The following is a 24,938-nucleotide window of genomic DNA, read 5'->3' on the forward strand; positions in this document are numbered from 1 at the left end:
AAAGTACATTCTCATAATCATACAATCAAGTCATGATTCATGGCATTCATCATTCATATATCCTCATTTACAACAAGTGTGATCAATAATGCAACATTCGCATACATACATGTATCATAATGAAGTAAAACAAACATACATCACACAATCATAGAATCACAACCATCACCTACCTCGAAACAAGCTTGAAACCCTAAGAAACTTGATCCTTCCCTTTCCGGATTCGTTTCTCTTGTTCTTGGTCTACAAACAATCAATATAATACGGGAATCAATAAACAATCACTAATTACCCGGATTACTAACAATTCTAACAACCCTAGATCATACCCATGTATCCCAAGTATCCAAATTAGGGCTTTTTCCACCATAGTTTCTAGATCAAAACCCTCCCCCATCGATAATTACCCATTAGATTACGTTCGACGAATCGAAAAATGGATTCAGGGAGTTAAAATCTTACCTTTAGCCGTAAGAATGGTGAAAAACTGTTAAGAATCGCCTGGGGTTCGTTCCTTAGCTCTAAAAATTGAAAAGTGCAGAATAAAGATGCTTTGGGGTTCATTTACGACTTTAAGTCGCGTCTGGCCCGCCACAGCGGTCATTACCCCGCTACAACGGCCCTGCCAGAGCGACAAAAATCACCGCTAAAGCGGCTTACACGAAATAGTGAGTTATTTTAATAATTCCAAGACCCTCATTTCACAACACACCTTCCACCAACGACACTTAGAAAATACCTATTCACGCTAAGATCAATTTCGGGAGTTCTACTCACTCTAATTTAATTCTGTAAAGTCGTACGGATTCCTTAACGACTTATTTAACTACTCATGTAATCAAAATCATAATTGGATCACCCAATTGCTACCATATTTTTCTAGCCTTTAATGACTCCGATTTCGTCCAAATCTGGACTAGGTTGAGAAATTCCAAGTTACTACGAAAAAGTTTTCCGACATAAAAAAATTTCCCGTTGGCTTTTCTATAACGACGGAACCCAGTCGTTACAATTACAAGTCATATAAACTTTTCTTCGTCGTAAATACTTACATATTAAGAAATAATAAATCAATAAAACAAAAGGGCAATGTTTATATTAACAAAAAGGCAATGTTTATATAGTAATAACTATTTTGAAGCAAACTTCCTTACAATCTAAATCACATAAGTAGCATTGATAAATAAAGTCATTCTTTTGTCTTGAGCATCAAAAAACAAATCGTGACAATTCTCTAACTCTTGAGAAGTTTAATAATATTTGAAAAAGATATTCAGAAGCATATATCAACATCACAAGAGAAATTGTTAGCAAAGACAAATGAATTTAGACTACATCATATTAAGTTATTAATGTCTAAAATACAGTAAGTCAGTAACAAAATAAATTAGCACTTAATAATTGAACTTAGCTTTGCACAGAACTCAGAAGCAACATATATATTTTTTTTCTATTATTTTGATGAAACCACTAGTTGATGCTGACTCCATACTCCACATAAGAAAGTAATAATTTCAATGCTTAAAAAGACAAATAAAGTTAATATAAATAATTATTCTACAATATCTCCTTTAGTATCTTTGTTTTGTAGCAAATATTTTATTAATCTTCCATCTCTGGTGCATTAGAGGAAAAAACAAGAAAAAGAATTGATAAGTCTTTCTTTATCATTGTTTATTAGTACCTACTTTTTTTCCTTCCACATGACAAGAATTAAGTGCAATTAAAAGTGAAGAAAAGAACATTTAGTACTCAATTGAAAGAAACTATAGACACAGTTTATCAATACTAGCTCTTTTTCTCTATATTTTTAACTAGTATGCTTTGAAGAGAAGAAAAAAACTGCATAGTGAATGTAATTATTGAAGATGAAAGAGATTATTGGAGGATGAATTTTGACTACAACAAAAAAAAAGAATTGCTGCATGTTTTTGGTTAGTGTAGATCACAGGTATGCTCACTCACTTGCATCTCTAACCATTAATTAATATTATTTGATACACATCTATTCTGATTAGGAGAAGATCATTATTCTTTACTAGTTGATTCTTTCTTTATTATCTATTCTGATTAGGAGAAGATCATTCATTGTTCTTTATTAGCAGGTTTGATCATGTATACACACATATTCATATCATCTAATCACTTTCGAGTTTCGAGTTAATCTTTTGTATGGTCACTCAATTAATGATAGTTCACTTCTTTTCTTTTCTTTTTGGTTATAATGATAGTTCACTTAGAAAGTCATTTTTCTTTTTAAACCAAACTAGTAACAGAGGGCAAAGTTAGACCATATTGCATAGCTCAGAAGCTCGTATTTACCCAAAAACATACAAATAATCTACCATCTTGTGCAGGCGTATTAGAGATATCTTTAATTGATCTTTCATATCTTAATATCTTTATCTTGTGTTTATTCTGACTAGGAGAAGATCATTTATTTATCAACAATTAGAGGAAACTGAAAAAGTTGGAAGTAGATGGCTCAGGAGTGTCTCTCAGTGATAGGTGCTATACACCTTCTGAAGGGAAGGCATTTAGATAGTTCCATAATTGACGAACTGGAAAATGCTAGATATCGACTAAAATGTGTGTCTCGATTTCTCATGAAACTGGAGGAGGTTCTCCCTGAGAACACGATATCTACACAACTAGGGGCCTTATTTCAACAAGCTCATGATGGATTTTCTGAGATATGTACTCACATGGATCAACATTACACCATCAAAATGACAAAGGCGCTGAAAAAAATTAAGCTGGAGAACATTGCTGAGCGACTCAAAGCAGCTTCAAAGCCATCAACATCAACTAGAGGAATGATATCAGAGGTGCTGAAAATACTTAAACCCGAGAATATTGCTGAAAGAATCAAAGCTTCAAAGCCATCAACATCATCTAGCCAAATCACTACTATGGAGATGGTGAGGTTTGTGGATGTTTTGCTTGATTATGTAAAGGATTGTGCCCCTGTGAAGCTGCGATATCTACAAGCTTTCTTCATATTAACTTCAAGTCGGTGCATAGAGCATGAGAGTATGCAGTATCTCTTCACCCATGTTGAGGATGTAGCTTATACTGCACTACAACAATATTTCCTACAGGTGGCCTACAAAATCAATTCAAAAATTGAGTTGCATAAATTAGTTAGTCCTTTTAAGCCTGATTTGAGGCAGATATATATAAGTCTCTTGACAGCGTCAAAGTCATCAAGATCAGAGACTACAATGAAGTCGGGATGTATGCTTGATTTTGTTAATGGTCTACAAGAGGATCTGGAGGAGACGCCTCTAGACCGTGATGAAATTCGGTGTGTCGGAAGAGGACTTTATTGCCTTTTCATATTTTTAAAGGACTTAAAATATACAGGCACTCCACTCAAAGAATTCAGTTCTCTTCAATCACTTATTGAAGCTCTGGCCTTTGAGGCAGCATTTGTGATCTACTCCTGTGATAATAAGGATCTTCTTTTTGTTTTGCAGCCAAAGTTTAATCATGTCAGTGTAGTAATCGACATGATACAGATACTAAACAGTCGAGCAACCATGACAGCTCCACTGAAAGATCTGATTGACTATGCTTGGGAAGAGCTGATAGTCGTGAGAACTTTTCTCATTGATTCATTGGAGCAGTGCAAACAGCAACCTAAGATAACTGATTTTTTAACTCTTATCCAATCTGTGACTGACGAAGCATTTAAAGTTTTGTATAAACTTTTAGTTTATACAAAACAAGAAGACTTGGCCTGGGAAATGAATCGCTCACATTTTAAATTGCTTCTTATGTTCAACTTTATTAAGGCAGTAATTAGACAAATGTGTCCTACCATTTCTGCTTCATCATCAACTGAGATATATCTGCTGAACTTTCTTCCTATTAGATTTGAGGTCATTGATTCTTATTTCTTGTCATCCTCTGGTCACGACAACATGGATTTAGTTATGATGGGGTTTCATGAATATATTATTGACAATCTGCTACTGAAGGATGAAACTGATTTGTCATTTACAGTTGGAGATGGCGTTAAAAATTTCTACTATGGATTATTGCTCCTGGTAACATCTCTTGTTGATCCTCTAGCTCAGTGCAGTGGATTTGCAATTGAGGACGAATCTGTGAATAGCAACAAAAGCAATCTTGTTCTTCAGTTTTTGACTGTGGCTTTCAAGCTTATCGAATCTGAGACAAGGTTGGGATATGTACTGGAGGGCAGTCTGCACAAAGCCAGTTTGGAAGCTCATGAAGAGCTTATTTATCTTAGAGTTCTTCTCATATATGTTCTCAAGCAACACACACAGCTTAATGAATTGCATCATATCTTAATGCATGCAGAAGTGACTGCCAAAAAGATAGCAAAAATCATCAAGAGAATAAGCATTAAGGAAATTGGGCTTTTATTATCTGAGATTAAATCTGTCAAGGTAGAGGTCAGAAAAGTATGCTTCCAGTTTCTGGATGCATCACCGTACATCATGACAGATGGAGAAGGCCTTATTGATTTCTTATTGAAATGCCAGGACGGGCTGCTCAATTATGATGCTTGTTCAATTCCTTTTCAGAAGCACCAAATCCCAGTAATCAAAGACAGACTAGTTTATTTGGGTTCTTTTATTGCAGATATTGTACAGCATCGTGATATGCATCAAGAGCTAAAAGACCTTGTGAAACATGTTCAAGATATAATGTTTGTCTGTCTCTTCCCTATCAGAGATTCTGCACCCTCTTGGTATTACAGGCTACATCTCTATGATATCAGGCAATTGCTTAAGTTTGTTGAGAAAGAGGTCAAAATGATTTGTCTCAAAGTTCCAGATTCTTCAAGTTATAGCTTCCCCAAGATAAATGAACTAGGATTTCTCGATTGCTTCCTGGGAAAATTGGATGAGATGTTAAGTTCTAAGCTCAAGTCAGTCATCGACTTAAAACATCAAATTGAGCCATTGAAGGAGGGCTTATTGTGTCTAAGAACGCTGACTGATCATCTCCCAGAAATCTACGATGAGCATGATGAAGTTTATAGTCTTATAACAAGAGTTACTGCCATGGCATACAAGGCCGAGTATGTCATGGACTCGTGCTTGACCTATTCTTATCCACTCTGGTACAAAGTTCTTTGGATTTCTGAAGCTGCTGAGAATATTAAACTTCTAAATAAAGTTGTTAGGGAAATATGTGAAAGAAAAAAGATAGATGTGGCAGTGCTCAAAGTTAGAAAGACCTCAACTCATCTTGTGCCGTCTTTATCAGCTAATACTCCAGGATCAAATGAAGAAATGGAGAGTTTCCAGGAGGCGATGGACCAAATGAAGAAGCAGCTACTTGGAGGTTCGCGTCAGCTAGATGTCATCTCATTGGTTGGCATGCCGGGAATTGGTAAGACTACTCTTGCCGAGAAGATTTACAATGATCCAGTAATCACCTCTCACTTTGATGTCCGTGCTCAGTGTCGCGTTACTCAAGTATATTCATGGAGAGATTTGTTGCTTGCCATTTTGAATGGTGTGCTTGAGCCTATTGATCGCAATGAAAAAGAAGATGGTGAATTAGCTGATGAGCTGCACCGATTTTTGTTGACCAAGAGATTCTTAATTCTCATTGATGATGTTTGGGATGATAAAGTGTGGGATAATATACATATGTGCTTCAAAGATGCTCGGAATAGGAGTAGAATTATTCTAACAACACGTTTGAGTAACGTTGCCAATTATGCTAAATGTGAAAGTGAACCTCATCATCTTCGCTTGTTCAGAGATGATGAGAGTTGGACATTATTACAGCAAGAGTTGTTTCAAGGGAAGAGCTGTCCTCCTGAAATTGTTGATGTGGGGTTCCGAATAGCTAAAAAATGTGGAGGGTTGCCTCTCTTCATTGTTTTAGTTGCTGGTGTTATCAAAGAGAAAAAGATAAAAGCAGAATTGTGGAAGGAAATAGAAGAAAGTCTAGGTTTGCTGAATATTGATAGCTTGGAAGAGAGCATGTCTATAATTGGATTCAGTTATAGGAATTTACCACACAAGCTGAAGCCTTGTTTTCTCTATTTTGGAGGACTTTTAAAGGGAAAGGATATTCAGGTCTCAAAATTGACTCGGTTGTGGGTAGCTGAGGGTTTTGTACAAGCAAATGAGGAAAACGTACTAGAAGATGCTGCAGAAGGTCTCTTGGAAGATCTTATTAGTAGAAATTTAGTGATGGATGTGGAGAAGTGACCCAACGGGAAGCTTAAAACATGTCGTGTTCATGATCTGTTGCATAAATTCTGCTTGGAGAAGTCCAAACAGGAGAATTTCCTTCTTCAGATCAATGGGTATAAAAAACTATACTGATTTTATCATATTATTGTTTATATCAACTCTTATTTTCATTATTTTCTCTTTGAACAGATTCACTGAAGAGGATACATTTACTGAAGTGTCTCTGGAATACCGGTTGTTTGTTCATTCTTCTGAGGATCATATTCATCTGTGGCAGCCATCTCGCTCAAATGTTCGCTCATTGTTGTTCAATGTTATTGATTCAGATAACTCATTCTTTCCGCATAATATCTCGTTCATCTTTGACAGCTTCAAACTTGTGAAGGTGTTGGATTTGGAATCCGTCAACATTGGTGGTACTTTTCCTAGTGAAATACAATTTCTAATTCATTTGAAGTATTTTGCTGCTAAAACTGGTGGAAATTCAATTCCTGATGTATAGCTAATCTTTGGAATCTCGAAACTTTTGGGATAAGAGGATTTGGGGAGGAGAGGTGATACTACCTAGTTCACTTCTGAAGATGGTTAAAATGAGGAATATACATGTAACTCATCGTGCTTCATTTAGTTTGCATGAGAATATGGGTGAATCACTTGCGGACTCTCAATTAGATAATTTGGAAACCTTTTCCACTCCACATTTCTCTTACGGTGAAGATACAAGGATGATATTGAGAAAGATGCCAAAATTGAGAAAGCTGAGTTGCATATTTTCGGGGACATTTGGCTATTCAGAGAAGTGAAGGAAGGTGTGTTCTCTATCCCAGATTAGAGTTTCTATGTCAGCTTGAATCCCTTAAGGTTGTCTCCAACAGCTATCCAGGTAAACTTCCACATGTCTTCAGTTTTCCCTCAAGACTTAGGGAATTGACTCTGTCAAAGTTTCGTCTACCATGGAGCCAAATCTTGAGCATTGGAGAACTTCCTAATTTGAAGATTCTAAAGTTACTTCTCAGAGCCTTTGAAGGAAAGAATGGGAAGTGAATGATTCAGAGTTCCGTGAACTCAAATACTTAGAATTGGAGGACCTCAACATTGCACAGTGGTCTGTCTCCGAGGATTCTTTTCCTATGCTTGAACGTTTGGTTTTAACCAAATGTAAGCGGCTTGAGAAAATCCCTTCTCATTTTGATTATGCTGTATCGTTAAAAAGCATTGAAGTGAACTGGTGCAGCTGGTATGTTGCTAATTCAGCCAAGGAAATTCAAGCGATTCAGCATGATGAAATGGCAAATGATGCGTTCAAAGTTACAATACAGCCTCCAGATTGGGATAGAAATTCATCTTCTTGACTCGTTATCTGGTATGTTCTTGTCATGTTCAATTTTCTTTTACACCACATCATGCTATTATTACTTAGTGAAAAAAATGGGGAAAATATCAAGAAGTTTGTGTGTCATAACCTTGAATCTTTTCCCTTTCTCAGTGTATTTTTTTTAGGCTCCCCAACAAAAGATGGAGGAGGACCTCAGTTAGTTGAAGGATCTTCAGCAATAAGTCAAGTATTTGAACTAATTTCAACTCTTTGTGATTTGTGTGAAACTTGTAATGAATTTATGAGCAAGAGCTCACACCCTTTTTCTAAACTTTCTGGAACTATTGGAAATGTGAAATTATTGTTATCAGTGTGCTACATTTTTTCTTAATCAGTATATTGAAAACTTGTCCTCTCGGCACGTGAAAGACTTATTTGTCGAGGTCAAGATGATTGAATATATATCGTGTGTACCTACAAAGATGAACCATCAAAGTTTGATTAGATGTACAAGTGATCTTATTATTTATGTATGAGGTACAAGGCATGAGCATGGACGAAAATACATCTAGTTTTTCTCTCATTTCAAGTTTTTTAACTCTGGAAAACTAGTGTGATGAGAGATCGTTGAAAGCAGTGATGAGGAATGGCCAGCTTCTTGATATCACCAATTGCAAAAGGGGGTTTTGAAATTGGCACGCTTTGGAGAGGATTTCTCTTTTGTTTAGTTCTAGTTTTTGGAACAGACGTACATATTGCCTCTGGCTCCCATTCTTGATAGGGATTTGCCTATTTACTGAAATGAATATATATATTTTCTAACTGAAAGAACTAGAAGGAACTTTTTAACTAGAACCCGAGACCTCTAGTTGAGGTGGAAGGATTGCATCCATCGCAGATGCCTCTTGGTGTGGGAGACGTCCTATTTCTGCCAGAAAAATATGTTCAATAATTAATGACTAAAAACATTTTAGTCACCACAGAAAAATATGTTCAGCCATCATCGATTTGTTTATAGATTTGTGATCAGTGATCAAAAGATTATTATAAATCGAAATGTGCTATTTCGTTTGTTTATAGATGTGTGAGAATTGAGAAGGAAATATTGAACCAAGAAGAACAGCCACCAAACCCTTCTTCTGTTTCTGTTAAGGAAGAATTTCATAGACTCCAAATACTGACTATTTCTCAAGCCGAGTCAACATTTCATTCTTCACAAGAAGCATAACAGTACCTCTGAGAGCTCCATTTGTCCTGCAAGACGATTAAATGGATCAGCAACCTCATTTTGAAAGCAATGAATCATGATCAATATATACAAGAAATATATTACTTATTTTGAAAGCACCATATAGTGACTAGCAACAAATACATATATCCCAATATTTTATATCTGCGATCTACTGTTTGTAACCCAAAGTTCTAACTCAGCACTAGCAAGTTTATCATTACTCTTTCTGGACTTATATTCTCTCTTTTCTCCAAGCATTTTTTGTCTTTTCATTATTAACTACAAATATGTCCAATTTAGCCTGAAGATGTATTCTTATAAGTTCTTGATGAGCTGCGCTTGTACAACGATATCGTCTTTGTCAGTTTATGCCATTTGGCTAATTTATTGTGGTAACCTACTGTAGCCCGAATACCAGAGACATAATTAAGTAACCTCTCCATAACCCAATTCCCCTTTAACTTTCTTTTCATAGTAAACAAGATGATATTTGATAATTGAGAAACTCCAATGGGTCATCTGGCACATGGTTTGGAACTTGGTGGATGACGGGCTCATACCTCTACCCTTCTCCTCTTAAATACAAGATTTTTGTTTGCGACAAGGTTCAAACTCGTGTGAGTTTAATGGTAAAAGAATTGTCTTTGCGAGAAAGACAACTCGGATTTAGTAGCACCTGATGCCTTATGCTTTTCTACTCAAAGAATATATATATCGAATAATTTTCACATACAATACTAGATTGCACACACGAATCTGAAAACATCAATGGACTCAAATTACTAGGAGTATTATATATATACATAAAATCAGATTGACAACATTAAAGATGGAAACAGTAGCTGGTACTGGAGGAAGATAAACTCCATCAAATTGCATGGCAATGACAGAATGGTATAACAATAGCTCTTATTGTTTTACTGATAATGGAAAACTATTCTGTGAGCAGGAGCTATAACAAACTACTAGGAAGGCTGCAGAAAGTACAGAAGTTGCGCTGATATGAAATTCTATCATGCTGCCTAGACATAGGGAAATTTCTGACTAAGGAGAGGATGATCAGATTCATAAACCAACAGAGGATGGAATTTGCTGTTTACGACAATAAAATTGAATTCCAGCTACATCTATTTGTGGAATGTAGTTGAACAACCAAGCTGCATAAATAATTGAAGACCTGGACAGTATATATGAAATAAGAAGGGGATGACGCAATGTTTAATTGGATTCTTTTTTTTGTTTGACGCTGTAGTTATTCGACCAGACTTCCTCGAAGATGGCTTAAATCTCTAGAGTGCTTTTTAGGTGTAACTATTTGGTTGTTATGGTAATTCCTCACAGTTTACCAAAAAAGACCAAAAAAACACTAACCATGCTTATAAAGATTGGAACTTCAGTTTATACTAAAGCAAAGCAAGGATGTATCTTAGCACCCCTTATTTATTCTAACAAGTGGGAATTGCCTCAAACTCCTTAGGCAAAGGATAACCGAACATCGATGAACTCCTCAATAGATATCCATAAAGAAAACTTCTCTTGATAACACAGATCTGTCTTTGGGAGAAAGACAATTTCTTTTCAGCAGTTCAGAACAGAACAACAAATGAATTTTTTTGCAATTAATACAAAGTTTGCATTCATTGACTCAAACTACAAGTATTATTGGATTTAGACATTATAAAGATAACAAGTTGACCTCATCATATTGAAGCAAAGGCAGAATGTTGGCAGCCCTTAATCTTATTAGTACAAGTAGGAATATTTTCAAATTCCTTAGCTGGCAACTTTTCAGACAAAAATCCAACATGAAATTCAATCATCTGAGCCTCTTCATCAACACTAATCCCAGTTACAGATACCCAAACAAACAACTTCTTTGCTTGTATTCCAGTGACATCAGAAACAGATCCATAACTCAACTTCCCTTTAATATCTTTTTGGTAGTAAACAAGCTGATCTTGAAACTGTACATAACATGGATGTGTAAGTTGGACAGTAAAAGAACCGTCTTTTGTGGAAATAGTGTAGGATTTCACATTGTTTGGGAGAAGACCTTTTGGAAGATTGTAAGAAGGAAGGAGATCATGAACATCATCATCTTTATTTGAACGGCTAAGATTGAAGGATAGAGAAAAGATGAAGAAGAACAAGAACAAAAGCTCTGACTTTGGAGAGAATAAGGCCATTATTGAGGCAGAGAGAGAGAGAGAGAGAGAGAGGCAGAGGAAGATAATTAATAATGGGAAGAGGCAAAACAGAATTTCATTACTTCTATGTTATTAGTGTTTAATTAGATATGTTATTAGTATTTGTTTAGGAGTTCTCTTAGTATTTCTTCAGTACTTATTCAATATTTATAAGTAAACCCAAATAATGTTTACTTATTTATTATGTACAAGTTGAGTGTTTTTTCCCCTCTCTTTTCGGAGGAACTAAAGTTTTATAGAAATTTAAATGTTTTATTGAAAGGCAGGTACATAAAATATTATGTTGTATTTGAAGTGTGAGGTAGACAATCTATTTAATTCACTTATTTTGAACTATGAAAAAAATTCCAACAATTCACTCAATATGGACAGGCTAGAGAAAGTAAAAATATTAGTGATTGCTTTCACGGTTCAAGCTCAAAGACAACCTACCCTACTATGTCACTTGCTTCTATTTCTTTCTTAAAATAAATAGAAGACTATTAAATTTTAATTAGAAAATTGACTTATTATAAACAGATTTAAATAAGTGGAAATTATAGATTTCATCTCTTTTACAACGAGATAACAATACTATATATTCTTGAAAGTATGCTAAATAAATATATATTAAACAAGGGAAAATGCACAAGTACCCCTAACATATGCCCGAAATTCTAGAGACACATTTATACTATACTAAGGTCCTATTATCCCCAGAACTTATTTTATAAATAATTTTCTACCCCTTTTCGGCCTACGTGGCACTATTCTTGAAAAAATTGTCAGCACGCGTTGGGCCCACAAGATAGTGCCACGTAAGCCGAAAAGGGGTAAAAAATTATTTCTAAAATAAGTTCGGGAGGGTAATAGGACATTAGTATAGTATAAATGTGCCTCTGAGATTTCAGACATAGGTTGAAGGGGTACATATGCATTTTCCCATTAAACAATAGTAACTCAAATAGTAGAAAAGATAAACCACAAAATTGTATAAAAACATTTAACCTTTTAACAATAAACAATAAGTTAAACTAACATCATTGCTTCATGAATGTGTACGAAATTTTTTGTGACTCTATAAGACATGTTCAATTTTATTTCGACTCTACAAAGCGTGTTCAATTTCAATTAGGATTCTTGGAGGCTACTTTCTAAATCTCAGTTCATTCCTATATAAATGATATTATATGCTCTGGCATCTCAAATATTCCGCAAATTCATGAAATATTCATAGAGAGATCAAAATCAAAAGTATCTTAGTTTGAGAAATACGCCATTAACTGCCCTCGAATCATGGATAAATCAACTAACGGATTTGTAGTCACAATCTTGATGAATAAAATGATAAAAAAAAACACAACAAAAACATTATAATAGTACAAACATATATAATATTATAACAATGATTAGAGTATAACATTACTTCGAAGGCTCTGTTCTTGAAATCTACAACCAAATACATTAGATTAGGTTGATAAAGAATACATACACCTAAAAGATACATATAAATCAATTGGTTGCAGAAACACACTCTCCCCTATACATGAGACCTATTCTTTAACACATCCATCCACCTACCATGGACTTGCAGTGGTGCACCGTAAGCCAGATATTTTTACAAAAAATGATGTTCAAGATTTGGATAGTAAATAAACAAAAAAAATCGATCATAAAAATTAAAAGAAAACAACCTAAAAAAGGAAACTCTATCCAACAAGGCAGACTAACCCAAAATTTACTGATTAAAATCATACTATAAAATAAGAGAATTTCAGAAATAGCAAAGATAATAGCAAATAGCTAGGGTAAGCATATACAAATTCTGAATTTATACAATCAGGAACAAAATTATACAAATTCTAGATTTATACAATTAGGGACCAAATTATACAAATTCTGAATTTATACAATCAGGAACAAAATTATACAAATTCTAGATTTATACAATTAGGGACCAAATTATACAAATTCTGAATTTATACAATCAGGAACAAAATTATACAAATTCTAGATTTATACAATTAGGGACCAAATTATACAAATTCTGAATTTATACAATCAGGAACAAAATTATACAAATTCTAGATTTATACAATTAGGGACCAAATTATACAAATTCTGAATTTATACAATCAGGAACAAAATTATACAAATTCTAGATTTATACAATTAGGGACCAAATTATACAAATTCTGAATTTATACAATCAGGAACAAAATTATACAAATTCTAGATTTATACAATTAGGGACCAAATTATACAAATTCTGAATTTATACAATCAGGAACAAAATTATACAAATTCTAGATTTATACAATTAGGGACCAAATTATACAAATTCTGAATTTATACAATCAGGAACAAAATTATACAAATTCTAGATTTATACAATTAGGGACCAAATTATACAAATTCTGAATTTATACAATCAGGAACAAAATTATACAAATTCTAGATTTATACAATTAGGGACCAAATTATACAAATTCTGAATTTATACAATCAGGAACAAAATTATACAAATTCTAGATTTATACAATTAGGGACCAAATTATACAAATTCTGAATTTATACAATCAGGAACAAAATTATACAAATTCTAGATTTATACAATTAGGGGTAAGCATATACAAATTCTGAATTTATACAATCAGGAACAAAATTATACAAATTCTAGATTTATACAATTAGGGACCAAATTATACAAATTCTGAATTTATACAATTAGGAAATCGAATAGCAAATTTTTGCGAAACTGCCACAAATTAAAAATAATCCAAACTTATAGCTATATTACATAATCTACTCTAGATGTTTGTCATTTTCGTGTAATTTACCCAAAGAAGCTATAATATTATTTTAATAGTAAATTTACACGGTTTTACCTAATTCCCGATTTCACATATAAATAGAAATTGTATCTGACTAATTTTTCCTCACATTTCTCTCGTTTATATTATCTCAATTTCAACCCCCACGTCTTAACTCCACCAATTTAACACGATTCATTTCAATTTCTTCTAGTTTGAACTAGATATTTTTTTAAATTTACGTTTTTGTGATTATTCATATCATGTAAAAAATTTATTTCACAGTAAATACATCTACATATTTGTTCTTCCAATTCTTTTTTTCTAAGTACAATTTTCAATTATCTTTTTAGGATTTGTGCTAAGCTTTCACAAATTCTCTATCAATATTGGAGTTTAGTATACAAAAAATTACAATGCTGGGGTGATTGTTCTAGCGCTATTGATAAGAGTATTGAAAAAAGCAATATTAACTGTTGTTGAAGAGAAGTCTTCCCGAAAGATATCATGATGCACCATGTGTTCGAAAAAGTATCATGATACATTATGCATTCGAAAGATATCAAGATACATCATGTATCCGAAAGGTATCTTTGATACATCATGTATAAGTATTATGACATATCATGTATTCAAAAGGTATCATTAATATCTCATGTATCCTAAATGTATCATGATACATCATGTATCCTAATTAAATGTATCATGATATACATCATATATAATAAATATATCATGATACGTTATGTATCTTAAACTTATCATGATACATTATACATAGTTATCAATTACTCAGATTATGCAAGATTTTTTTATGAATACCAAGTGTATCATGATATACATCACATATCCTAAACATATCATGATGCATTATGTATCCTAAACTTATCATGATGCATCATACATAGTTATCAATTACTCAGATTATATGAGAATTTTTGCTCATTAATTATTTGAAATATGATAATTTCCCCATATTTGAATTCTTCTTTTGACTTGTACAAATATGGGCTTTTGCTTAAGCAACTCAAGAGAAAAATTTAATATCCACTTCATTCCAACTTGAATATTTTTTCATTTATTTTGTATGCAGTCACAATCAAGGCTGGACCTACGTAGGGACTCTTGGGTGTTCGAGCACCCATTAACTTTGTACCGAATTATATATATATATATTTATATATAGAAATTAAGAGGAATAGTATAAAATTGAACAACGAGTACCTATAGAATAAATTGTTTGATTGGGGAAGTGGCTATTTGTGGGTGCATAAGGTCCTTTGAATGGTTTTGCATCTGGGTTTGATTCCCAATTTTGCTACTTTATTTTTACGTAAAGTAAGTTTTGTTCTAGACTTTTTATAAATTACCATACTCATTTTGCAAATCTTGCAGATTTGACTGATTATTAGACTTTCCTAGCTTGATCTTCGGGGAACCTCAAACATGGATCTCCTAAATAATTTGTTGTACCATGATTCCCACCTTTTTCTGGCCTTCGAAAACACCCTGGAGTTCCTCTCAAGCCAAATATGGTATATAACTCCAGCTGAACTCATCTGGTATATCTCTGTTTGTATGTTTTGTCCAGTTTCATGTGTAATTGTTCATTGTTTCTCCTCTCAACAAGTACGAGGACCTCTAGGAATACCCGTCATTGTAGCAGTTTGCTCCAAATCCACCCTGAGTAAGTACATTCAAAGAACAACTGATTATGATTCTCATTAACCTAGTTACACAGAGGACATGAAGTTGAATCTAATGCACCCCACTGCATTAATCGATCTCTGGTAGACAACCTCTCCAAGATAGTAATTTGTAATATGAATATCCACTTTAGACATCCGAATATCTAAATTGTTACATATAAGTCTCCTCCAATAAATTTAATACCGATTAAAAAAGAACTAAAAGGAAAACCTAAATTTAGCCAAAAAGAGAAATAGATATCATCATATCAAATATGTATTGTCAATTTAAATTTAAATATGTAGAATGATTAAAAAAAACCTATATTACAAACAAAAAAAGAAAGAAAGAAAATATACATAAGAGCAATATAACCAGCGGCAAAACTGATGTAAACGGCTCTGCAAGTAAGTGAAGCTTTCGATAGAAACAATAAGCAGAGCTAAAATTTTGTGAAAACTCTTTTTGTTGAATTATACGTCAAAGAATGAAGCTTTCGATGAAACGTTTGCTAACCAAAATGAAATCTGAAGCTTCTCATCGACGCCCAAAACGGAGGAGACTGAGAAAGGGTACTGAAATTCCAAGCAAAGATTCAATGGGGTGTTTACCAGAAGAACTGATCGTAGCAATTCTTGTAAGGGTTCCAGTTAAATACCTCTTACAGTTCAAATGCGTTTCCAAAAATTGGTTTAATTTGATTTCCAGTCCTGAATTTGTGAAAACTCATCTTAATTTTTCTGCTAATGATTACACCCGCCATATATCTCTGTTACAATTTCGGGAAGATATTAAATATTGTTCTGTTAGCTCTTTATTTCATAGCTCTGTTAATGAGGCACTTGATTTGGATTGTCCCATGAAAAATCCACCTCAACGTGTCTATATTTCGGGTTCTGTTAATGGGTTGGTTTGTCTTGCCGATGGGTTTAGTGGGTTGGTGCTATGGAATCCATCAATTAGAAAGTTCAAGAAAGTGTTCGGCTTTGTGCCTACACAGATGCGTGAATGCTGGTCCAAGTGTGGTTTTGGATATGATGAGGTTCATAACGATTATAAGGTAGTGGGTATTTTTAGTAGCATGATTAAGGCCAATTTCGAGGCCGCGATATATAGTTTAAAGAGTGATTCTTGGAGAACACTTGAAGATTTTAAACCTGGGGTGAGTTACTGTGGTGAGGCTAAATTTGTGAATCATAAACTTCATTGGATTACATTTCGTAGACGTCGTATGAGCATCACGTCTATTGATTTGGTTGATGAGAAATGGGGAAAGTTGGACCTGCCCAGCTACAACAAAGGACGAGATTTGAAGCTTGGAGTATTGGGAAGTGATCTTTCGGTCCTCTGTAATAATGATGAGAGAACTCACTCTGATGTGTGGGTAATGAAGGAATATGGAGTTAAAGCGTCTTGGACAAAACTGTATACCATCAGGTATCCTGAGAACTATGAGCTTTCTCCGCCCCTTTTCACGTATAATAAAGGTGAAATTCTGCTCGCGTTTAAATCAACTTTAGCGATATACGATCCAAAGAATGACTCTCTCACATATCCAGAGCTTCCTAATGTTGAGGTTACTGGTTTTTACAACAGAATTGAGGCGGAACTTTGCATCGAAAGCCTAGTTTGTCCGGATTTACCAAACGAAGATTGAAAGATGTCAGAACTCAGGTGAATGACTGTTGTAATAGTTAACAACCTGTAAGTATTCTTTCGCTGCATTTTTCACGTGTTTTAAAATTCTGCTTATTTTGTCAAATATTGGATGTTGCCTATTCAAGGACCATTTTTACACCATATCTGCTTAGATATCTTGGTTGTCCGTTTCTGTTTTTGCCTACACCCAAGTAACAATAACGTTTTGCAGGAACATTGGGCGTTCTTTTGTCCTTTTAAGCAGTGTTTTAGGGGTACATGTTTCACTAGACAAAGTAAGAGTAAGGATCACTAAGGCACAAGTGAATATGCCAATAATCATTGGCATAGTCCTTGGGAAGAATCAAAGCCTAAACATGTTTAATGATCGTTTTTAGTGACACTTATTAAGGAGATAGATGAATTACAGAGATCATTAAATAACAGTTAATTAACTTCTGATTTTAAAAAGTTTGGATGATTTTCCTTGCTGCTAATAGCTTCCTGTTAGTTTTCTATAGTTAATCAAAAGGCGGAATCTTCTTTCACTTTAATGATACCGTTGACTTGCGAAAAGTGAGTTGAAGTGTTTAACTGATATAATCTGGACTCAAGAGTGTATCAGGCTCTTCTTCACTAGTCATTCTCTCTATTTCCTAAGCTTTACTTGGATGTTTTACACATGTCCCATTTAAATTTTAATGGCCCAGATTTGTTTAACTAAACAACTGGCGTGACCATAGTTGAGAAAGTGGTAGAGATGGCAATGGGCCAGGGCTGTTGCGGTGCGGGTTTGGTCTAAACCCGCAAAGGCTTCAACCCGCCCCACACCGCACCACATAACATTTTTTTTCTATTTTCAATTCTCTCCGCATAGCAAAGAAACTTACTTTTAAAATTATTTCAGTTTAAACAAAACAGATTAACATTTCAGTTTTTCTAAAAATGGAGAGATAGATGAAAACAGATATGAAAGATGAATACTTTAGACCTGATATTGGCTTCAATTAAGCAACATTGTTTCTGATCATTTTGTTATATAATACATTGCTCAAAATTTGACCAATTCCCAAAATGTCTTTCTTAATTTTTGTTCTTGTATAGTAGACTAAATTTATAATGTTACCCAAAATGTTCAAAATAAATACCCCAGATATTCCTACTTAAAATGATTTATCAATTCTAATCTTGGAATATTACTCAAAATATTCAAAATAAATATATTTTTTCCTCTTTACAATAGGAAGATCAATTTCTTTTTCTTTTTCAACATTTATGCTAGTGAATTAATTTTTCATTTTCTGTGACCTTCGTTGCTTCCATTTATTCAACTGCCTTCAAAACATTGTTCACTTCTAGATGTTGGCAGCAACGTTAGCTCTTCCCTCTCAATTTTAAATTCTAAGCTTTTTATTGTAAAAAACTTGTTTAGGGGTCAGGAATTCCTATTCTTTGCGTGATCTGTCACTCTCAAGTTGAATCTCAATTTGATGTAACAAAAAGTACACAACATTTTACCATCCTTCAGGGGATTAAACTGGTATTTAGCTCTTAAATTGCCTCGTCAATAAGGAGAACAACTTATACCTGCTGTAAGGTCCACAACCGAATTCATATTCAACACCATCGTAGTACCCTTAGTTTCCCCTTCAACTACATCTTCTCTGGTAGGCTCAAAGAATTCTGTATCATTTTCATCTGTGTTGGGTGCCTCTGAAATGATCAATAGGTTAAGTTGCCTATTTTTACAACGATGATTGAGGCCAAATATTTCATCACATCTGAAACATAACACTGGCTCTCTTTTTCGTGCAAATTTTAAATCATACAACCTTTTGAATTGTCCCTCGGATTTTGCTACTGAAGTCGCCTTGAAGCTAGTCGAATTTTCAGTTATATGCGATGGTGAATCAATGTTACGCCTTCTGCTCCAGCTCTTGAGTCACGTGTTTCAAGTATGTTTGCGACTCGAGGATAATTGGGTCTGAACCCAACTGATTTATTGCTTGAACTTCCTCTACTTGGTTCAAATTTAAACCCTGAACTTGCTGCAAAACAGAATTTTGATCCTTCCCCTTTTAGCCATCTCCATAATCTCCCTCAATGTTTCATCCCATAAAAGCATCAGTTCTGCTCAAATTTCCTCTTTCAGCCCATTCAAAAACACTCCAGATAACTTTCCATCAGACACCTCCTTCATAGATGCCGACACCTTTTCAAATTCTTCACGAAACGCGGTAACCATAGTAACCAGCTAGACAAAGTAAAGTAAAGAGCACCAAGGTGCAAGTAAATATGCCAATGATTATTGGAATAGCCCTTGGCAGAATCAAAACTTAAACATGTTTAATGTTCATTTTTGGTGACACTTGTTGAGGAGATAGATGAGTTACTGAGATCTTTGAATAATAGTTGATTAACTTCTGATATATTACAAAGTTTGGATGATTTTCCTTGCTGCTAATAGCTTCCTTTTATTTCTGTAGTTAATCAAAAGGCGAATCTTCTTTCACTTTAGTGATACCATTGGGTTGGGAAAAGTGAGTTGAAAGTGGTTAGCTGCTATAATCTTGAGTGTATCAGGCTCATCTTCACTAGTCATTCTCTATTTCACTGAGCTTTACTTGGATATGTATGAGACATGTCCCATTTAAAATTTAATGGCCCAGATTTGCTTAACTAAATTACTGTCGTGACCATAGTTGAGAAGGTAGATGTTACCATCATTTTAAGTTAACAAAAACTGTCTAACTTTACTAAAAATTCCTCATTTTTCTAAAGTTCGAATCATTTTGGGTTGAGCATAGGCACAGTTGGAAGTGCTGCTTTGCAGTGTCCAAAACACTCTGAAACTTACATCTTTCTGTTTACTTCATATACTCGCGAGTTAATTTTTTCATTATCTTTGACCTTCTCTGTGTCCTTTTATTCAACGACGGATAAAACATTGCTCACTTCTAGATGTTGGCAGCAACATTATCTCTTCCCTCTCAATTTTAAATCAGAAGCTTTTAATCTAAAAAAGGGGTCAGGATATCCTATTGCTTGTGTGAACCTTCTTTCTCTGAATCGATCTCTTTATGATGTAACCCAAGGCACACAACTCGCCAGCAAACCGGAAAGAATTTACATGGATATTTCTTTTGGTTATGTCTCCATAAGAAATGAACATTTTACCTGGCAAATAGGTTGATGTGGGCTTACTTTGAGACCAACCTTTAGGGGTTTAAACTGATATTTAGCTCATAAATTTCGCACATCAATAAGAACAACTTATACTCACATATTGTTGATGATTGCAGGTTGTTGTAGAATCATACATATGTTCAGGGGAACATATATACTTACTTGCTGATGCTTTGGAAACTACTTAGGAGAAGCAGATGCAAGTTTTTTCTTTCAATAGCTGGCCAAATGACTACAGGATCATCGGTCTACTCTACCTCAATTCACCAATCGAACCTTATACAAAAGGTTTTTCCATACTAGGAAGTAAGATGATATCCCTAGGGGTATTTTACGTGCAGAAGCTCTCTTGCTAGTAGAAGTAAGAGTAGCAAGGTTAGGACTATACTACTATATGCAAATGTCTGTACTTGTTGTAATAGTGACGAGGAGGGAGCTAGTGTGTTATAGTGCACCTCACCTTCCGATTTGTTGTTTATCGATCAGAATTCAGGTCACTAAGGACTCTTCAGGTACGCGTTTGTAGGAGAACCGCGGGTTGTAAAAACTCTATGATGTTAGTTAATTTTGTTGAAGGATGCAAGAAACGCTCATACATTGAACAGAAAGTTAAACTTGTTAGTTGGAATGTAATCATACAAGTTTATGCTCTTCTTTTTTTCCGTTTTTAAGATTCTACTTATTGCATACACAATTAGATGTTTGATAACTTGCTCTGTAAAATCTACAGTTCATGCTGTACGTCTGAAGTAAATTACTTGTAGTTAAAAGCCAAAAAAATTGAACATCTATGGATTACATCTTTAAAGGAGTGAGTAGATAATTTGCAAAATATTCTTTATTTTAAATAAAGTATGTGAAATGAATTATAGATTAGAAAATAATTTAATATATCGATAAAAATATATTTTTATATTATTTAATCAATTATAGAAGATTATTTTATAACTTATTATATATGACAATGTCAAAACATACTTAGTATAATCTCACAAGTGAAGTTTGAGAAGTGTAAGATTTATATGTATAGATCTTATTTTTATCTTTATGGGGTAGCGAGACTATTTTTGATAAGCTGTCGTTTCAAACAAAAGAAATGGTATAATCAAAGCAAAATTGAAAGAAAAATAAGGATAATAAAATAAAACAAATGCAGCAATTTGAAGTAGTAGAAATGAAAAATAAAATACTACTATAACTATAAGAGAACTAAATAACATTAATAAACAAGGAGAAGATGAGATTACCTTGTGTGACAACACTCATCTATCGATTACCATATTATTTTAATCTTTTACCTTCATAGCTTCCATCTAAGATCGTATCCTCAGTCAAAAAAAAATTATATCTAATCTTCTCCCGTGCTTCTTTGATCTAGCACTAAATAGTTATAGAGAAAGTTAAACTCGTTGAAAATATTAATTGTATTTTGAAATACTTTACGTTTCATTCTCGATATCTTGAGGTGAATTTTGATAATATTTCAGCAATTTCTTGGTAGAATTTCTAAATATGTACATTTAACTAAAATACATTAATAAAATTTGAACACAAACATATTCAATTTGTTGAAAAATAAATACGTCCAATTTTCTTTTGAAATTTGATTTAGGCACCCTTTTTATTTTGATAAACTGTAAACACCATTAACAAACAAAGGGCCGATACACCTATAGAGCACCCAAAATTCGTAGTCACCTTCTAGGAAAGGTTCTATGTCTTTTAACCTCCAACTGGACAAGAGAACTAGTTACATGAAAAAATGCTGAATATTATCTATGACTTGTATGAGTTTTCTTGGGTCCTCTAAACAATGCTATCCTCTCTGTAAATTCTCTTTTTGTCTGTGCAATTACTATCTCACTATTAACAGTTGTGTCTTTATACAACTTCCAGTTCCTTGCCCTCCAAGTGTGGTAAACTATGGCACTCCAAATTGCTGCAACTACTTTTTATAGAATTGCATCTAATGCTTCTGCCACTACAAGAAAAAGGTGAATTACATGGGGATTAGTATGAAAATTAGCAGGAAAATAAATTTTCATACTAATCCCTAGGAAATTCCCCATGTATTTCACGCTTTTCCTGTAGCTTGATCCTTTTTAGCACTTGTCTCACCTCGCCTGGGTACACTAGCATACCAGCCCATGATAAAATTTCAGCTTTTACTTGTCCCAGCCAAGCACAATGAGCAAAGAGATGCAGTTGAGTCTCCATCACTTCGCTGCGGCACAAATAACACATCTCATTATCAACATGAATGTTCAAATGTAGCATCCGCTCCTTGGTAAGTAGCCTGCTTGTACTGCTAACCACATTATCATTCTATGCCTTAGCTGCTCTTATAGGGCAGCTATCTGTAGCCTATTCAATTCACCTAGCATTGCATTGTAACTTGCGGAAATTGAATATTGGCCTGAGTGGGTTAAAGTATACCTCCCTTGTATGTACCAGTTCCTCATATTGTTCTTCAGTGCATTAAGTTTTTTCACATACCAGCTTTAATCTTGAGGCGGGGTATGTTCCCAAATGGAAACACCATTCCACATATATAGCCCATGGACCCATTTTACCCATAGTATATCTTGTTTCTCTGATAACTGCCAGAGAAGTTTGCCAGCTGATGCAACATTCCAGTTGTTACATTCAGCCCTCCGAACTTTTTTGGACAACAAATTTTCTCCCAAGCCACAAGTGGCACTTTCCTCTTCTCTTCATTACTCCCCCAAATGTAATTCCTATAAATCTTGTCAACCTCCTTGAGGATACTTTTGGGAAAGATGAACACAGACACTCAGAAGCTGAGTTCAGAAAATAATACGGCAGTCAACTTGAATTCTACCGACATTAGACAGAAGTTAGGACTATCCGATGTTAAATTCGATTAGTTATCTTCATTATCAACCGTTGTCAATCCACTTCTTGGATGACAATGGAAGCCCAAGATATCTTATTGGAAGTTGTCCCAAAGTGAAACCATTCATTTTTAACAAGTTTCCTTGAGTTTCGTCATCAACTCCAGCTAAAAAGAGGTTAGATTTATCTACATTGGCCACCAAACCTGTAACCTCACTAAAATGAGTTAAAGCTTCCATCACTCTAGTCACAGAGCCAGCATCACCTCTACAAAAGATCATTAGGTCATCTACAAAGATCAAATGGGTCAACTTGAGGTGTTTACACATTGGATGAAAATGAAAATCAGGTAAATCACTCATGCACTTCAGCACTCTCGATAGATACTCCATTACTAGAAAAAATAAGAGAGAGGACATTGGATCCCCCTGTCTTAGACCTCTCTTTCCAGCGAAAAACCCATGTCCCTCTCCATTAACTTTGACCGTAAAATACGGTGAAGAGACACATATCATCACCAACTGTATAAAACTTTTAGGAAATTCTTATCATGTAAGTGCTTCCTCCACAAATACCCACTTACCATGTCGTAAGCCTTCCTTAAGTCTATTTTCATCAAGCATCTTGATGTGGTATTTCTTCCATAGTGTTGCATCAAGTCATGACATATCAAGATGTTGTGTACCATAGACATTCCTTGGGCAAAAACAGATTGGTTTTCTGGCACTATAGTGCTAAGCTCATCTATATCTAGCACACAAGACTTTCGAAATACATTTGTAAATTACATTGCAACACGAAATGGGCCTAAATTGGCTGGCAGATTTAGGAGCTATGACTTCTGGAATCAGAGCAATGTTTGTGGTAATTAACTGTCTTAACAATTTTCCATTCCTAAAGAATTCAGGGATTGCATCTGTAATATCTGTCTCTATAATCTTCCAAGCTGACTTTAATAATCCACTATCATAGTCATCGGATCCAGGGCTTTTATTACTGTCTATTTGGAACATGGCAGTATATCTTTAGGAGTATAAGCTTGTAAAAGCTCAACCTATTGATCTACGGTAAGACAATGTCCATTCTTCAAAAAATTCTCATATGCCCGCATCCTTTTACTGCACTTCTTCCCCAATAACTCTATGTAATAGTCTACAAATATCTTGGCTATTACTTCTGGATCAGTGTGCCAATTCTCAGGGTCATCCTTAAGTTCAGTTGTTGCTTGTTGTGGGCTTCGTTATTTTATGATAGAGAAAAAATATTTGGTATTATCGTCTCCAAGTTTTATCCATGTACCTTTGCTCCTCAGTTGAAGATAAATTTATGCCTCATAGAATTTTTGGTATTTTTCCTTCTCATTTTCTTGATAATCAACATTCATAGGATCCTGTTGTTAAAAAATGTTAAGCCTTCATCATAGCTTCCCTATGTCACGACCCAAGCCTACACCCTGGACGTAGCCGGCACTCGAGAACCATTGCTGGTGTCACGACCCGATTTCTCAAGTCATGATGGCACCCACTATAACCCACCAGTAGGTAAGCCAACCCATAACCCGGAACAACAAGTAATGGGTCTGAGGGTAGAAACTAAACAAGAGTAGGCAAATAACAATATAAACAGGCGGAAGCAAACCAAAAACATATATACAAATAAAGATCCCTCCCAGAACCTGGTAGTCACTAGTACAGAGCTACTAACAAAATGAGTACAAGTCCCAAAAGTGGACAACAGAGACTGGACTGTCTCGAAAGGTAAAAGACAAGTCTATATATACAGATGGAGACTGAAATAGTACAAAACGCCGTGTGCTCACCCCCGTCTCCGGATCAG

General features: G+C 34.5%; 2 protein-coding genes and 1 pseudogene across 5 annotated transcripts; 2 read left to right on the top strand and 1 right to left on the bottom strand.

The window, feature by feature from the left end:
• Positions 1-1,613: 1,613 nt before the first annotated feature.
• On the top strand, positions 1,614-8,032 carry LOC102581334 (putative late blight resistance protein homolog R1A-4; annotated as a pseudogene).
• Positions 8,033-8,490: 458 nt separating this feature from the next.
• LOC102581666 (uncharacterized) lies at positions 8,491-10,964 on the bottom strand. The gene is made up of 2 exons (XM_006356347.2): positions 10,431-10,964; positions 8,491-8,757 (listed from the first exon to the last, which is right to left on the bottom strand). Exon 1 carries the CDS (start codon positions 10,918-10,920, stop codon positions 10,435-10,437), a length of 486 nt encoding a protein of 161 aa, XP_006356409.1. The 5' UTR covers positions 10,921-10,964; the 3' UTR covers positions 8,491-8,757; positions 10,431-10,434.
• A 4,839-nt stretch (positions 10,965-15,803) lies between these two features.
• On the top strand, positions 15,804-20,897 carry LOC102581998 (F-box/kelch-repeat protein At3g23880-like). 4 transcript variants are annotated; one of them, XR_001474553.1, is made up of 3 exons: positions 15,804-16,909; positions 17,019-17,126; positions 20,363-20,897. XR_001474553.1 is itself a non-coding variant. In XM_015312833.1 (3 exons), exons 1-2 carry the CDS (start codon positions 15,910-15,912, stop codon positions 17,048-17,050), a joined length of 1,032 nt encoding a protein of 343 aa, XP_015168319.1. In that variant the 5' UTR covers positions 15,804-15,909; the 3' UTR covers positions 17,051-17,096; positions 20,363-20,897. The 4 variants fall into 4 exon arrangements, 3 of the variants coding, with proteins under 3 accessions (XP_015168319.1, XP_006356410.1, XP_006356411.1); XM_015312833.1 differs by having other exon boundaries at positions 17,019-17,096; XM_006356348.2 differs by having other exon boundaries at positions 15,804-17,126.
• The last annotated feature ends 4,041 nt before the right edge of the window (positions 20,898-24,938 follow it).

This window comes from Solanum tuberosum, unplaced genomic scaffold (genome assembly GCF_000226075.1).
Source record: "Solanum tuberosum cultivar DM 1-3 516 R44 unplaced genomic scaffold, SolTub_3.0 scf00216, whole genome shotgun sequence".
NCBI classification, from domain to species: domain Eukaryota; kingdom Viridiplantae; phylum Streptophyta; class Magnoliopsida; order Solanales; family Solanaceae; genus Solanum; species Solanum tuberosum.